Genomic DNA, 16,259 nt, shown 5'->3' with positions numbered 1-16,259 from the left:
CTTTCAAGTACTAAATTTTGAGTTAAATTTATTTTTATTTTAAATAATATTGATTGTGGATATCCATCACCCCCAATAGACAATACTTCCAATTGAAGATTTCAACCACTTCAGCATACAATCTTGGTGATTCACATTCTCATCTTAATTGAAGATTACAGTGATCTCAACACACAATGTTGGCAATCAATATTTTCATTCTATGCACTTTCTATCTTGGGTGGCAATCTATCTTTCCATATCAATAATATTTTATTGTGTATAAGAATCATATATTGTATTTCTTTGTAGACTCTGAGATTTCTATATCAGAGTAGATGTTTCTTTAATTATAAATATATAATGCACTCAACTGAATGGACTAGTTCTGATTGAACTCATCTTGTCTTTCTTCTTTGTATTCTATATTTTCTCTTTATTTTATAAAATATTTAGAATATTTAATTCATTTCCTTTTCAAAATGTAAGTCTAAAGTCCATACATGATTTGACTTTTTCTTGAGAGGATATTCATGTACATAAATGAAAATTTCTTGAAAATCAACCGAGGGGTGAATAGGTTGAGTTAGTAGACATTACCATTTTAGATTAAATGAGTACAAAATTAAAATTTAAACAACAAAACTAATCAAAACAATGCATATAAGAATTTTGTAATGGTTTGACATAATCGAGCCTACTTCAATTACTCTCTAACCTCAGAAGTCTCTTTGCATAACAGGTGGAGACACAACACCTTAGGTAAGAACACCTTTGCAATATTGATCACGAGCATTTTTAGGACAATAATACCCTTGTACATTTACCCCAATAACAGGTTATTTGAGAAAAAAAGAGTAAAAACATTTTCTAATGATACACATGCACAGGAGAAGAGTCAGAAAATGGTTTGCCCATTTTCCTTGTCTTTGGCACCAACTATATATATATATATATATATATTCATTAAAAATACGAGCATGAAAATATTGAATACATTGCACCATAGCATCAGTAAGAGCATCATCCAGCTCAAACACTTTCTAGTCAATCCATCAACAATTAATTTGAAACCTTGGCTACTTGTATATAATCATCAGCAATCACTCAGACAAGTCATCTTCTGCTCCACTGTAGTGATCCATATCTTCAACTCGAGAAACCTTACGTCTCATTTCCAGGCCATCTTCAACAGATGACCTGTGTCTCTTCGATCTTGACATACCATTCTTGGAATTTGAATAACCCTAAAAACAAATGACAAATCAAGGTCAATCCAGCATACGGAAGAATATCAATGATTAAATGAAACTGAGAAATTACCACTGAATCTTTTATTTCAACTGCAGCTACTTCTGATCGCCGCCGGATAGTCAGTCTTGAAGGCACAGGGTAATGTTCAACCTCATCGGTGGATCTTCCTTCTTTTGACCTCCTTTTCCTCAATATAAGTTTAGTAGGGAGAGGCTGAAAAATAATTCATGGCACCAAGTCAATTAAGTGTCATCTCCAAAGAAGGGGGCCAGAGAAGAAAAAAAAAGAAAAAAGTTAAGCAACACAGTCAAATTAATACCAAGTAGCGTGCCGAGTCTTCATCAAAAGCAACAAGATATGTTGTCGGATCATCAACATCCTCGCCTCTTACCTGTTTCATCTCATAAACATGCAAGCTTTCAAGCACCAATCCAAAATAACTGGCTTGCTAGGATAAAAAAAATCCAAGATGTCGGTGGAACTTACATCCCAGTTGTATTCTCTAATCCAGGAATAGTTGACGTCTTCACTCTCATCATACAAATCCTTCGACAGCTGCAACCACGCATAAAACAATCAGGAGGAATGTAGAGTTACTTTAAAGCTCAGAAACTCCAAAGCAAATTGATGGGAAAGCTTAGTAATCAAATAAAATTACAAATCAAGATCTAGTAGAAAAAATTATCTACCTCATCTGGTGAAGGGACCATATATGCCAAAAACTTTTCAGGGTTGGATGGATCTGAACCACCTCCGGCAAAACTCTTCATAATTGCCTGTCATTCAAAATTAAGGAAATGAGTTTATTAAAAATAGGAGAATCAATATTTATGTAATTTAGGTTATAAAGGTAAATTGAGCCATCTATTAATATCAGCAAAACGTATACATTTCAAGATGATTGAGTAGATATCGGAATGTAGGACAAGAAAATTTTGGTTTTAAGATACACTGATAAGGAAAGATTATCTCTAAACCAGTTAAGAGGGACCATTAGGCATTAACAGAGCTCCAGATTAAAGAAAGTTCAACGAACAAGAAGTTGATGAGAAAATTAGTTTCACAATTAGACAAATAGTAACATGTGAAATGTTTCCACTTGACAGGATCTAGTTAATCAAAATTGAGCCCCAGAATCAACTATAAGTATGTTTAGATAATATTGAGCCTCTTAAACATTATGAAAAAGTAACCTGTGATTCATAGACGTCACGGGCTGATCTATCCAATTTACTGTAGACTTCTGAATCAGCTGTAGGATCACTATCAAAGGCTGCCAAAACAAACTGATCTTCATACCTGGTGTACCATCATCATATATGGTTCAATCAGCAAAAGTCAGCAAGCAAATAGCTGGATGCAAGTCTAATCAAAACTGGTTAAAATATAACACCAATGGCACCATTTGGATGAAACTGATAAAGTTAACTTATCTATAACAATTCTAACCGAACACTTATTTGTCAATCATTTCTCAATGAAAGAACAAAAAATATCATTGGGATCCTTTTCTTTTTTTTTGGGGTGGGGGGAGAAAAAATTTAGTATCTCTACAATGACCCCCACAAGAAAATGAATTGTTTTTTCACATTAAATTTGATAACTTTCAAGCAGTAGCTTCGTGCACTAGGTTACTTTTTATTTGTTTCTACATAACTTTCAAGCAAAAATAGAAGAATGACAGAAATTATCACTCTCCTTTCAACCCGTTGCCACTCCTCTATACACAGCTATTCATAGCCTCAGCTACCAGGAGAAAAGGAAATGAAAGGAAGAGCCCAACTTATCCCACCACTGCTTGAATACTCACTCACCCAGTGATCCATTAATGGCCACTTAGAAAGACGCTATAAAATATAAATGCAAATAACTATCTACATCAGTTCTGGTTGCAGCCAAGAGATTCAGCAGTTCTATCAAAGAATTGATCTCATAATTACACAGATTAATTCTAGGGAAAGGACCGAGGTGGAGACAGGATCTCACAACAAGTCAACAACTATTGATCAACTAGAGCTTCCACACAGAGCAAATGAATATAAATTCAGGGATTTGAAATTTAGCCTTTTTCAACTGTTCCTACATGTATTTCCATGCCCTCTTTCATATGCATGATTTCTTTACATGATAACCAACCGACGAATACGGACTGATCTGCTCAAAGCCTGACACCTCTGTTTTCGGTCATAATATGGGTGCTTTGGTCAGTTTAACATAACTAAGGAACCCTCTGAAAATTTTCTGATTGCTTTTCTAATACAACCAACTAACCAAGATATTGCAATACCCAGAAGCATCAAGAAATTACAACCAAATTCAACATTAGCAAATGACCTCCGATGCATTTCTGTTTTAAAAAGATCATAACAGAAATCGACTTTAACTTTGTATTTTATGTTTCACTTTCTCCCCCCCCCCCCCCTGTAAGCGGTTGGATTTTCAGCAAGTTGCAAACTACAAATAGAATCAAACAAGGTTCAAAAAACTGAGACAGACCAAAATTTCGGCCATCTCGGCTGAAACCAGGTACTTTTGCTCAGAAATTTCGGTTTCTGGTTTCGGACCTATGCTGGTGGTTTTTTGACCTAGGTTTTTGCATACACCCTACTTAAAGCATAATTTATACCATTGAAGAGGTATTTTACATTAAATAACCAATGGAAAGTACTCACTCATATCCTACTAATTGAGAGACATGTTTGTCTGTTCTGACAAATACAAAGAGTCGGAAATTGTAACAAAAATACTTACAATGTTTCATACAATCAATGGAATGTTAAACAACATGATATTTAACATGATAACCATTTCCCCCCCCCCCCCCCCCAAAAAAAAAAAACAACAACAACATGATAACCACACACCAAATAAGCAAAAAAGGAACTTGTGTTATTATATTATTTATTAATTACATCATTAACTAAATTTAACTAAAAACATAAATATCATCTTCATCACAAACCACACCAATACTTACATACATACTTGTACTAATATTCAACTATTTTTAAGCATAAAACAGGAAATAATTGGTAATTTTGTCAATTTCGAAATGATTCTAACAATTATTAAAAAAATTCAAATAATATACATAAATAATTAACAACCAAAAAAAAAATTTGACACCAACACAGCATAGATCGAGTGATGGTCTCACATCTATCATGTAAAAATTCAATGACATCTATCATGTATAAATACTACTTTCAAAATACATTATATGGAAATAATTTTTAAAACCAAAAAATTTAATGCAAACACACACACAATAGGACCCCTCAAAATATTTAAAACATATATTCATAGATCATGCTCTTCAAATACACATATGATTTGAAAAGAAACAAACCTGTTTTGATGCATTCATTATCAACAAAAAACCAAAATTTAGGGGAAAATAGACATACCTAACTTCAAATGATGTTTAAATCCCCAACAATCCAGCAAAATAGAGGTTCATTGACAAAGGAGTGGAAGGATTTTAAATGGGCAAAATCTGGCTGGCGGTAGCGAGACGTGATCTATGAAATGTGCAGATCTCATTCGAAACAGGGTAAAAATAAGGTTGTGGTTGAAACATTACAGTTGGTCGAAACCTGTTTTTACTTCTTCTTTTCTTTTTTTTTTGGTCACCATGAATTTCATTTAAGTTTCCTAGAAACCAAAACTTCATGGAAATTCTAGGGAGATTAATAGTCTAATTTTCTTTTGCCTCCTCTATATACTGCTAGTGGGATCATTACAATAAACCCAATTTTCTTCTTAAAAATGCTAGTACATCAGAAGAACATTATATAATTTTAAAATTCATTCAACCATTTATGTGAACTCAATAATTGATTTGTGACCTTACTTACAAATCTACATGCATGTGGACATCAATGCCATCATAAAATAGATCAGTATGACAACTGAATATCCAGAGTCCAGACAATATGAAAAAAAAAGACCCATACCTATCAAAATCAGGCAAAAGAGGAAGAATCTCAACAGGCCGCAATGACTTGTTAGTTGCATGAACAGGTACTGACTTGCACGCCTCAAAAGAAGCTTCAATAGCCTGAATTTGTTTTTCCCTGATATTTATTAATGTTTAAGTACATCCAGACAAAGGGATTAAAAAAGAGAACACAAAAGAAAACAACTATCCAGGTATGTTGAGGGTAGTGGAATATCATTATGAATGTCCAAACAAAGCAAACCTATCATTGAAATTCTCCAAAAGATTGCGGCTGTCCCTTGTCTCCCGCAGTTCTTTGGCCTGCTTTTCTGTTAGGGACTGCAGATAAAATCTGTGTGACTATGCTCTTTTGTTGAGAAAATACACAATTGAAGAGCTTAAGCATATAAGTACCTGCTTTGCCGCTTCCATGCTAAGAGGAGAAATATATTGTGTCTTAACAAGCCAAGAAACACCTTTATCCGTAGGCCGCTCTTTCCTTCTTATTCCCTCTTGTTTCACAGGTGTTGTTGACTCACCATCACGCAGAAGTTTTTCATCTTCTGGATCAAGAGGTGGTCTTATGCTGGGAGGACTAGTGAAAGAAAACAACTTATGATCAGAGAGATAATGGGTTTGTGTCCTCAACATAAGTACACAGGTAATTGTACAGCCCATACTTGTATACACTGATATCAAGCAAGTCAAGCGGTATCCCAAGATCTGGATCAACAAAAAGTTTAGGTTTGTGCATTTTCTCCAATGACGTAATAGTATATTTAGTGTACCTGTAACATTGGTCAGAAAATTCACCATAACATTAAAAAGAGAAAAAGAGAGAGAGAGAGAGAGAGAGAGAGAGAGAGAGAGAAATTATCAGTCTAAACACATAAAAAAATTTTTAAAAAACAGAGGCAGAATTACAAACTTCTATAGTTAGTGACCAATTTACTACTGTTATATTTTGTGATGATATTTCTATATTTCATAATTCTAGCAAGCAATCAAAGTCAGTCATACTTCTTTTGTTAGAAAAAATGGTTGACAAACACATTTAGTCTCAGGAATTTGAGCCAAACTAGGAACTAAATAAAGGCCATACCCAGTGTAAAATGCCCATGTTTAGTAGGGCCAGGGAAACTGGGAATCAAATATTTCTTAGAAGAGAAAAAACAGTGGTTATTATGTAATTTGACAGTCGAATAAGAAAATGTTCTTTCGAGGAAACGATTTGGTCCATCATCTAAGCAATTAAAGGGGATTGCCTTCCATTTTCCTTTCTTTTAGTCCTGAAAAGTTAGATACCCAGATTGAAATTATGGAACACTAGCAAAATATGTGCACTTACTGATCTTTACTAGCATTCAAGGACAACAACTTTGGCTGTGCTGCTGGGTCTGGAAGTTCATTCCGGAACCTTCAAAAAGTAAACAAAGCATGATAATCACCAATGAGTCTTGAAAGTAATCTTTATATTATCACGCATTGAAGGGAGAAGGAGATAAAGTCATTGCACAGGTGCTACACAATGCCTGTATGACCAAGGCAACTTGCAGCAAAGGAGCCTGGATGCCTTGGTGATGCCATGAGATATTACAAATAACGGAAGGCTTCATTGAAAAGAAAGATTAAAAGAGCAACTCATACAGCATAAAATACAATAGAAACAGGGGGCACACAACTCACAAGGGGTGTAAAGCCTCTAACCAAGATATCCATGCTTCCCAGACTACAAAATATAGCAAATGCAATCCTAACCAAGAATTCACTCTCTCATTCAAACCCACATATAAACATTCATATGGACCTTCAAGAAACAGTGGGAAAATGTGGACAAGGACCAGGGAAAAAACAATAGTTCACAAGACCAAATCATAAAACTATATCATTAATATCATCTGAATTAACAACTCAGTGTCCAATAATGATGATGCTATGAGCAAACTCACAAAGAACTTGAGGGAAGGGGGGAAGAAGCAATATAAAGAATATGCAATACTAGAAAATAAATAAATACAAAGAAAACAGAATGTATGAAGGCATTTCTCTGTTCCCTTCTTTTTTTAATCTGTGTTTCTTTTTCCAATTTTTAGCTTGTATAAATCTGCATCTTAAATGACTCAAGCTTATATCATCATCGATGATACATGGACCATCAGAAACACCACCATCTACACAGAGATGGTGCTACATTACAACGTGGAAGGAAGATCAAGAGAAAAAGGAGAGAGACAAAACTTGTGGAAAGAAAGGGAGGAGGACTACTATATGGAAAAGTTGATCCCCAACTCTTTTTGGGGATGTATATTCATCCCTAGTTTTCTGTCTCATAATTCACGGACAAGAAAAACATAGAGGAAACTGATCATATCTCTCACTCAAAACCAAACACTAAAAAGAAAAGTGATTAACTATAATTATGCGACAATCAAACAACAATGAAGAATTTTTACAGGACAATCGTAAGACCAACTATGACGGATGGCATGGAGCGTTGGGCTGTAAAGAAGTGTCATGTAGATAAGCTTATTATAGCTGAGAGCCTGAAATGAGGATGTTGAGATGGATGGGTGGCAAAACGAGGAAAGGAGGAACGACAACATTAGTGCTGGTTTTGGAGTAGCCCCGCTTCAAGATAAGCAGTGACATATCCAAGTTTGAGGCATGTGGATGCTCTAGTTTGGAGTAACATGATTCAAATTGGAGGTTCTAAAAAGAGCTAGGGGCAGGCCTAAAATGACTCTAGGAAAAGTTTGAAGAGAGCTATATGATGTGAACCCATTTTTAGGGTTAGGGTTTCCGGGATTATTTTCCTAAATTAGGGGTTCGCCCAGGACAATCTTCCTTGAAACCGGAAAATTAACAATCTTAGGATGGACAGGATAAATTTGTTAAATGTGGGTTTGATTGTTATAGGTTAGGTATGAGGAAGAAGATAAGGGTAGGATTTGGGTAAGATTTGATTTAAAAAAACTGAATGGGATGGTTTAGGATTTTAATATATCCTTATGGGTTAATCTTGAGATACCAAAAATCACCCTAGGGTAGGTAGGAAAGAAGAATGAGATAATTTGGATGATTGTGGTAAGGTTTAGAGTAGATTGTGGGGATGATTCCATAGATGGGGAATTTAGGGTTTTGGGATGGATCTTGAGTAATCATCCTCAGATATTTTCCTTTCTTCCTTTTCTTTTCTTTTATTTCTTTTCTTCTCTTTTTTCTTTCTTTCTTTTTCCTTTTCTGTTTTAGATATGCCGCAAGTCAGAAAAGAGGGAAGGAAGGGTTGTGATGAAGAAAGAGGGGGAAAGAAGGGGCAGCAGCCTAGGAAAGAGGTTGGGGAGGAGCTGGGCAGTGTCGGAGGGAGTTGGGGAAGGGTTTTAGGGTATCGCAGGGGGCTGAGGGGTCGCTGCCAATGGTGCGGCAGCAAGGGGGACAGGATTTTAGGGTTGCCCAAACAGGGGAGGGGGTAGGGGGTGTCTTGTGATGGGTTGGGGAGGTGGGAGAGGGTGCTGGGGTTGCTGTGATTGAAGGGAAAGGGAAGAGGAGGTGCTGCAATGGTGGTACAATGAAGGAGAAGGAAGCTGGGGTGGTTTGCTTACTTGTAGAGCTGCTGTAGTTTCTGGAAGAAGAGTGCTAGAACTTGAAGAAGGTGCTGATCTTTGAAGAAGACTCTCAACTCTTGACTCAACTGTGACCTCCTAAACAAGGCCACGATCATCAACTCAACTAATTCTTGTTCCAATAATCAGACTTAAGAAAATACAATGAAAAAATAGGCTTATTTATAAACTACTGAAGACTCCATCCTAAGCGGGATTCCTTTATAGATTAGGATCTCCCATACAATTAATCTCAACCATCCAAATAAAGACTTAAACTTCTAATGGAATCTCCTTGAAAATATATTCCTCCTAAGACTCTAAGAGTCCAACAAAAGGCTTGTAATAAAGGACTACAAGAGTCCTTTGAAGAAAGACTCCTAAGGACTCAAGCTTTACCTCAACTAAGAGACTAACTAATCAAGATTCTTTTGAAATTTTACAAAAGAAAATTCTGAAAATTAAGCAAGTAATTAGGGCGGGAACAGACCAAAATACCACAGTAAAGAGGTTTGGCAAGCCCTATGTGCGCCACTTGGGAATGGCCTTGGGGCCCACTGAAGGACTTCAGCCAGGGTGTGAACCCTTGTTCACATCAGTATGCATAGTTAAGTCATGTTTCAACTTTCAAGTATAACTAGAAAATAAGGATCCGCAAAGCCAATACCGGTTAGATTTTTAAGCCTTCTATTGTCTTCTCTAGGATCCATGTAGCTGACCAACCCATTTAGACAGCATTAGGCTGAGTTGTTGTTGTCTATACTCTAGATCTAAATGCACCAAGAACTAGTAAAGGAAATTCTAATTTACCTTGTACTTTCTTCTTTTTCTTCACTATCTGAAAAGAAAGTAGCATTCTCAGAGACCAACTCTGAAATCAAGAAAACAAGTGCATCAATAAAATGGGAACAACCTAGAGGCACCTTTATTCAGTGGGACTCAATCAGATATTCACAAGTATCACAAGTATTTAGACCGGCAGGGTGTTTGTGTTTGTGTGTGTGTGTGTGTGTGTGTTTTTTTAGGAGGGGAGGTGACCAACCCACCCCAAATAGGCCCAAAGTTCTTTTAAATGGATTATGAGCCAAGCCAATCCAATATGCTAGGTGTCTTCTAGCTCACCAAAAACCATAATCAAAGGGGCATCTATTAGTAGCTTCTATTTATGATCACAGGCTAATTCTTCTAGTTAGCCAAGTATTCTTCTTTTTATTGTTACTTTCTGTACAAGTCCCTCAATTCCATGCATTGAATTCCTTTTTCTTTGTTTCTTTATTTATTTATTTTATTCACAACAAATTTTTTTGAGCAAATTGCACTGACACCCCAAAATGGAGGCCTTAAAGCACTAACACCCCACTTTCTGTTTAAAAAGCACAGAGACCCCAAAATCGGATTTTCATTGGATATATTTGTCCAATTTGTCACTGAAAACCTTTCAGACACTGTTTATTATAGGGATATTTTTGAAAATAAACAGTGATTTAACTATTTTCAATGATAAATTTGACAAATATATTATATATTCAATGAAAATCCAATTTTTGGGTCTCTGTGCTTTTTAAACATAAAGTGGGGTGTCAGTGCTTTAAGGCCTTTATTTTGGGGGTGGTAGTGCAATTTTCTCAATTCTTTTTTATTTTGCAACTAGTCTAATGTAGCCTCAATTGGATGGAAAGCTGATATAAGCAGGAATCCTCACTAGCCGAAACCCTCATTTTGGCCCTGGCCCTAAACCCAAGTGGCGCACGGACTGGCCAAACACTACCAGGGACATGATGGTCATTTTCCCACTTCTTTTGTTAATTATTTCAGTTCGGTAACTTCTGTTCATTTTTAGCAAGTCCAAATCTGATTTTGCTTCTTCAATTGAGTTAATAATGAGAGTCCCAGTTAGAGTGGAAGTCCCAATTGGAATCTGTTTTCCTTTTGGATAATTAGCTTTTATTTTTCAAGTTGTTTCCTTTTATTTGTAGTTGCTATTTAGTTGAGTTGTAAAGGGGATCCTAATCTATAAAGGCTTCCCTAGTTGAGTCAAATTCTGTTTCCAAGTTAGAGTCTAAGTCTTTCCCTCCAATTGTAAGGCTATAAATAGCCCACACTACCTCATTCTAAAACAAGTTTAACTGAATACAAAGAATTTGCATCTAGAGAGAAATCAAGTCGTGGCTCTCTTGGGAGGACCACGGGGTTTTAGATGGTGTTCTTCACCAATTCCAGGAAGCTTCTTCCAATCTCCAGAATTCATTCAACAGATCTGCAGCAGAATTTCATTCCCCAAGCAAGTACAGCAATCACAGCCCCCATCCCCTCATCCTTCTTCACCTGCAACTCTCCCCCACATTCTTCTTTCTTGTGCAAGCCTCCCCAGCCCTCCCCCACCCCCACAGCAACTCAAGAACCCCTCCCCCACCCTTGCGGCAACCCTAGGTGATGCAAACCCAATTTTAGAGTTAGGGTTTCTCAGAAGAATTCCCTAAAATTAGGGGTTTGCCTAGAGAATATTCCAGCAACTAATTCTAAAATCCTATAGGGGGCTAATATGGTGGGATAGTTATGATTTGTAGGGAAGTACAAGGAGATAAAATTGGGATCCTATGATTGATAGGGAAAAGATGTGCGATGAAAAAGGATCAATCTAAATTTTATGGGATAGAAGGGATTAGGTTTGAGGCTTAACAAAGAAACATGGGATGGTCTGGGATGTCTAATATTGTCTCTATGATTGGTAGAAAAGAAGGATAATTAGTCTTGGATCAATATCGCTTGGATCTAGGAAAGGGGGAAAGGTCTTGGGCAATCTTGGACTCTATTTCTTGTTCTTTCTTTCATTCTTCTTTCTCTCTTTTCTTCTCTTTTCTTTTATTTTATTTTTCTTTCTTTCTTTCTTCTTTTTGCAAAATTTCCAGCTAGACAATCCTGAATATCAAACTATGAATAATCTACTACTAAATGGTTCCTTCTCTAGCAAGGAACTCCCTCATATCAATCGTCCAGTTACTACATCCCAAACTGATTCTACTCCAAAGCACATCTCAGCCTGTGTTGTCAATCTTTGTCCAGGACATGGTTGTGGCTAAGTCAGAGGCCGTCATCGTGGTATACCAGACAAGTTGACAAGTCTTCCTGCCAATGCACATATTTGGCAAACCAAACCATATTGTGGATACCTATTATCTCAACATGGAAAACCTGAAAGGGCAAATGACCTAGCAAATACAGCCATGATTGACACTTTTATAAGAAATTCAGTGATGATGTAGTTTAGAGATGATTAAAAACAGCTAGTCAAATGCCTCTAGAAATTGGAAGCTGCATTTGCCTCCACCTCTATAATAGCCAACTGAACCTATAAGGTAACTTTGTTTTTTTATCTTTCCTCAACCTTATAGCTTACTGATTCCGATGCTTCATATCAGACTACCAACAAGTCAAAATCATTTTCTTCAATGAATCAAATTCAAACCTCTTCCAATGTTATCCTTGTTGATGGATCCTCCACTCAAGTAACTACTCATGAAACTTGTTTCTTCAACTTCCTTGGTGACCTGACCTTATGTCTTGTTCTTCACGTTCCAAAATTACCCTTGAGCCTTTTATCTGTTGGTCAACTTATTAATCTCTTAATTTGTTCTGAGCCCTTATAACCTACTTACTGGGTATTTTAGGACCTTAAGCAAGGAAGATGACTGGTGGAGGGGTTGAGTGCAATGGTTGCTGCATTACTTGATAGCTCATGACCTGCTACTGCTACCTTATCTACTAACTTTCCATCTCATGTGCAGGTATCATCCATCTCTACTGAACTCCGATTAATGTTTCCTAGTCCCAGATATACATCTTGTCAGTGTGAAGCCTGTGAACTGGGGAAAACATCACCTTGGTCCTTCCCTACCCGTAATGCACTACAAGGCTTTTGATGATTTCTTTAGTACAGTCTGATAGTTGGCATACATGCCAAGTCCATAATAGGTTAGTGCTTTCTTATTCTGTTAGTTTGATATGACTATTTCTGCTCCACTTAGGTTTAAAATTTGAAAGATAGGTCTAATGTCTTCTCAATATAATGCAACATGTTACTACCAAGGGTAGGGATTATAACTTATCGTTTGCACACTGTTGCTTAATACTTCATACAGTTCCTTGCCTCTGATTTGTGGGTTAATCCAGGTGCAGACAGAACCTATTCCTAGTCTGCTTTTAGGCCTTCTATTTGCCCTTCTATTACTGCTATTAACAAGTGTCTAACGTGCTGTTTATCAGTTATCATGATCCTAGTGCCAGTCAGGTTGTTAGCTTGTGTCATTGACAGTACTCCCACATTACAATCTCTATTAACCCTACTTATCAACATTTATCTGAAATACCCCTGTTGAATCTCACTTCATCCTCATAACATCCGCCTACTTCCTTGATTTTGTTCCAATAAGAGTCTTTGGACATGGATTTATTACCTTTGAACTCTAAATGCAGGAAGGATAAGAGTAAAATACCACTAAGGGCAAATGATTCTGGCATCCTTCACAATTAATATTAGTTTAAGGCAGTAAAATTTAAGCAACAAATCCAGCAAGAAAAGCTACAGTGAACATTTTTTAGTAAAAAGAAGAAAGAGAGAAGCAATAGGCCAAAATCTTTGGAGTTTATTTACAACATACTTACTTCAACTTGCACAAAAATGTTGTTGGCTTCTTCAACCTATTTTCAATCCTCTCACCACTTAAAAATGGAGTGGTTTTCCTCTCTCCCATGCGTGAACCCATAATCGAACCATGCCCCTTCATTCCAGAAGACATGATTTGTGTCTTATGCAACACAGTATTCTGGGACTCCTTCAACTGTGGCCTATGCTTGTCTTCCAGTCTCTGCTTCTCATACTCCCTCTTCTTCCGCAACCTCCTCTCTTCCTCCGTCTCCACCCTACCAAGCCCAGCAGGCCCATTCGGCTTACCCGCCGGCACCGGAGGAACAGATGCCTTCTGCTGCTGCTGCTGTTTAGGAGGAAGCCCATGTCTCGCATGCCTCGATTCTCTCCACCCAGCACCATTCGAGTCCTTGGCCACCCCTTTGTCGTGTGCATGACTATCCCTTCCGTTTTCTTTACCCTGATTTGGCACAGGAGTAGACGAAGGAGGTGGCGGCAGTGATGGAGGCGGATTCGGCGGAGGGGGTGGAGGAATATCAGCTGAACTAGACGGAGGCGACGAAGGTGGCAAAGGCGGAGGCATTGGTGGCAGAGGAACAGACTGGTGGTTATATTGGGGAGGATATTGCGAGGACGGATAGTATTTTGGAGGTGGTGGAGGCTGAGGTTGTGGATTCATAGAAGCTGGTGGCATCGGAGGTGGCGGCGGAGGCGGATACGAAGAATGTGGAGGTGGCGGCGGTGGTGGATACTGATGTTGTTCTTGTTGTTGCGGCGGTTGCTGTCGCTGCTGGTGGTGATGAGGGAGAGGAGGTTGACCTCTAGGAGGCCCATAATGATGCGAAGAAGATCCATATCCACCATGAAAGCTCGAATTTGCGTGAGTTTGGTTATAATTCGGTGGATACGACGACGGAGGCGGCCCAGAAGGCTGAGATCCTGCGACGCCGCTGCTAAAGCCTCGATTTTGAGGATACTGATTCGGCCTCTGTGGTGGTGGACCTGGAGGTGGAGGAAGAGGGTTCTGGCTCGGCGGCACGAATGAAGATTGTGGAGGAGGGTAAGGCCTATACGACGCCATGTTTATCTCTCACTCTAGGGTTTCCGATTCCGAACTCAGAACAAAATTTCAAGCCTCAATCAACCCTCGAGAAGAACTTTCATCCACCATTACTTAAGCTAGAGATTGAAGATTCGACTCTCCCAAAACCAGTATCCGCAGAAGAATCACAGCAGCGCTCTTGGCGATCTCTGCTTTTACAGCATGAATTACTTCGCCTGTTGTGTAAAGGATCCGAGAAGGGAAAAGACGGAAACAAAGGATTGCTATGTCTATACAAAACAAACAAAGATCGTAAGGATTTAGTAGAGATTCTTATAAGATCTCTGCTTCGCTCATACTTGAAAAATGTTTTCAAAGCTCAAGCTGGTCATGGGTTAGTCAGATCACTAGTTCGTACACGCTGGTGCAGGAAAATTGCTTTTATCGTTGCGCGCCATGAAATTGACGAAACCTGAAACCAAGCAAACCTCAGACGTCGTGGTTGGGTTCCGGTTCGGGTCGTCGGGTCGTACTAGTTCCGTTTCTAGATGTCGATTAATTCCGGATCACCTCCTCCAAAGGGTTCTCTTCACGCTTTTAAACTACACAATAGTAGTTAGGGGCCACATAAAACCCACTGAGATTTTTGTTTTTGTTTTTCTTTTTTTAATATTTATAAGTATATTCTGCCATATTTGTGTGATTCAAAAGTATCAGGAGAGCACATGCTCTCCCTTGACGCATTAGTGATCCAGATTCATGCTTGAGCTAGGATTCTCCATGGGCAAGGATAGACGAATATGATTTACTCACACTTTTTCACCAAACATCTAAGAAGGGAATCCATCTTTAATCCACCTTCTTAGTGGTATGAGGTAGTCATTTCCTAAATTTGTGGTGGAGAGATATGAAGAAAGCATAAAGAAAATTGGCCTTTGAATGGATAGAGCCTTTCTTGAGAAGTCATCTACAATGCCATTTTTTTTTACACCAAAAAAAAAAAAAATCTGCAATTTTTTGTAGGTCAACCAAACAATCATGTATTATTTTGGAGAAAAAAAACCAAAGAGAAAAACTCCTTTGAGTGTCCAAGATCTTTGCTAACAATAAACATAGTGGGAGTAATCCACAAGGTTGCAGAGAGCCATAGTTTGGCTGCTCCGGAGGCAAGGAAGCTACTACAGAGGCAAGGAAATTAACAAAAAAGTTATCATGCCTTTGTGACAAATTTGAAGGCAAACACTTCTAGTTGAAATGAAAGAAGAAGAATGTCTCTTTTTTATGGAACTAGTAGCTTTTTATTATAGAGTGAGGGACTCTTACATGTACCACCAAGGAAAGTCAAACCCCAAAATCTCTTCACTAAGAGGTGTTGGTCATGGCCAACTGAAAAGAGAACAGCTGATTTAGAGCAGCAACCATGTTTGCACAGTCCAAAAAGAAAGTGTAACCCCACAAGTTTAGGGAGATGGCCAATTGAATAGCATCAAGCAAAGCTTAGACTTCCATTGTAGCAAGCAACATGCAAATGAGTGTGTGTCACACCCCACTCGACGGTATTGGTTACGCCTGACAACCCGTGGGTGTGATCCGTCACAGGATCTTACCATCAATAATAATAAATGCAAAAAATAGATAATCAAGAGCAATAACAAGTTCAAAATAATTAATCAAAAATGATTACAGGAGTCCAAATACTCCAAGAATGAATCAAATAAAATAATCAAATCAAAGTAATCAAGTTTAAAAAATTATCAGTTCAGCGGAAGCAAAATAATAAACTAAATCAGTTTCTTTCCA

General features: G+C 37.8%; 1 protein-coding gene across 1 annotated transcript; it reads right to left on the bottom strand.

Moving 5' to 3' along the window:
• Positions 1 to 743: 743 nt before the first annotated feature.
• ELF7 (hydroxyproline-rich glycoprotein family protein) lies at positions 744 to 14,921 on the bottom strand. The gene is made up of 12 exons (XM_089152760.1): positions 13,435 to 14,921; positions 6,522 to 6,590; positions 5,854 to 5,961; positions 5,588 to 5,768; positions 5,436 to 5,512; positions 5,190 to 5,309; positions 2,427 to 2,532; positions 1,923 to 2,009; positions 1,720 to 1,788; positions 1,553 to 1,624; positions 1,303 to 1,446; positions 744 to 1,226 (listed from the first exon to the last, which is right to left on the bottom strand). The coding sequence occupies exons 1-12, from the start codon at positions 14,496 to 14,498 to the stop codon at positions 1,083 to 1,085; spliced, it is 2,241 nt and encodes a 746-aa protein (XP_089008886.1). The 5' UTR covers positions 14,499 to 14,921; the 3' UTR covers positions 744 to 1,082.
• Positions 14,922 to 16,259: the final 1,338 nt, after the last annotated feature.

This window comes from Hakea prostrata, chromosome 4, assembly GCF_041222555.1.
Source record: "Hakea prostrata isolate BN-2017 chromosome 4, UWA_Hpros_2, whole genome shotgun sequence".
Taxonomy (NCBI): Eukaryota; Viridiplantae; Streptophyta; class Magnoliopsida; order Proteales; family Proteaceae; genus Hakea; species Hakea prostrata.
Note: the sequence above shows the minus strand (reverse complement) of the source record. Positions and strands in the feature narration are given on the sequence as shown.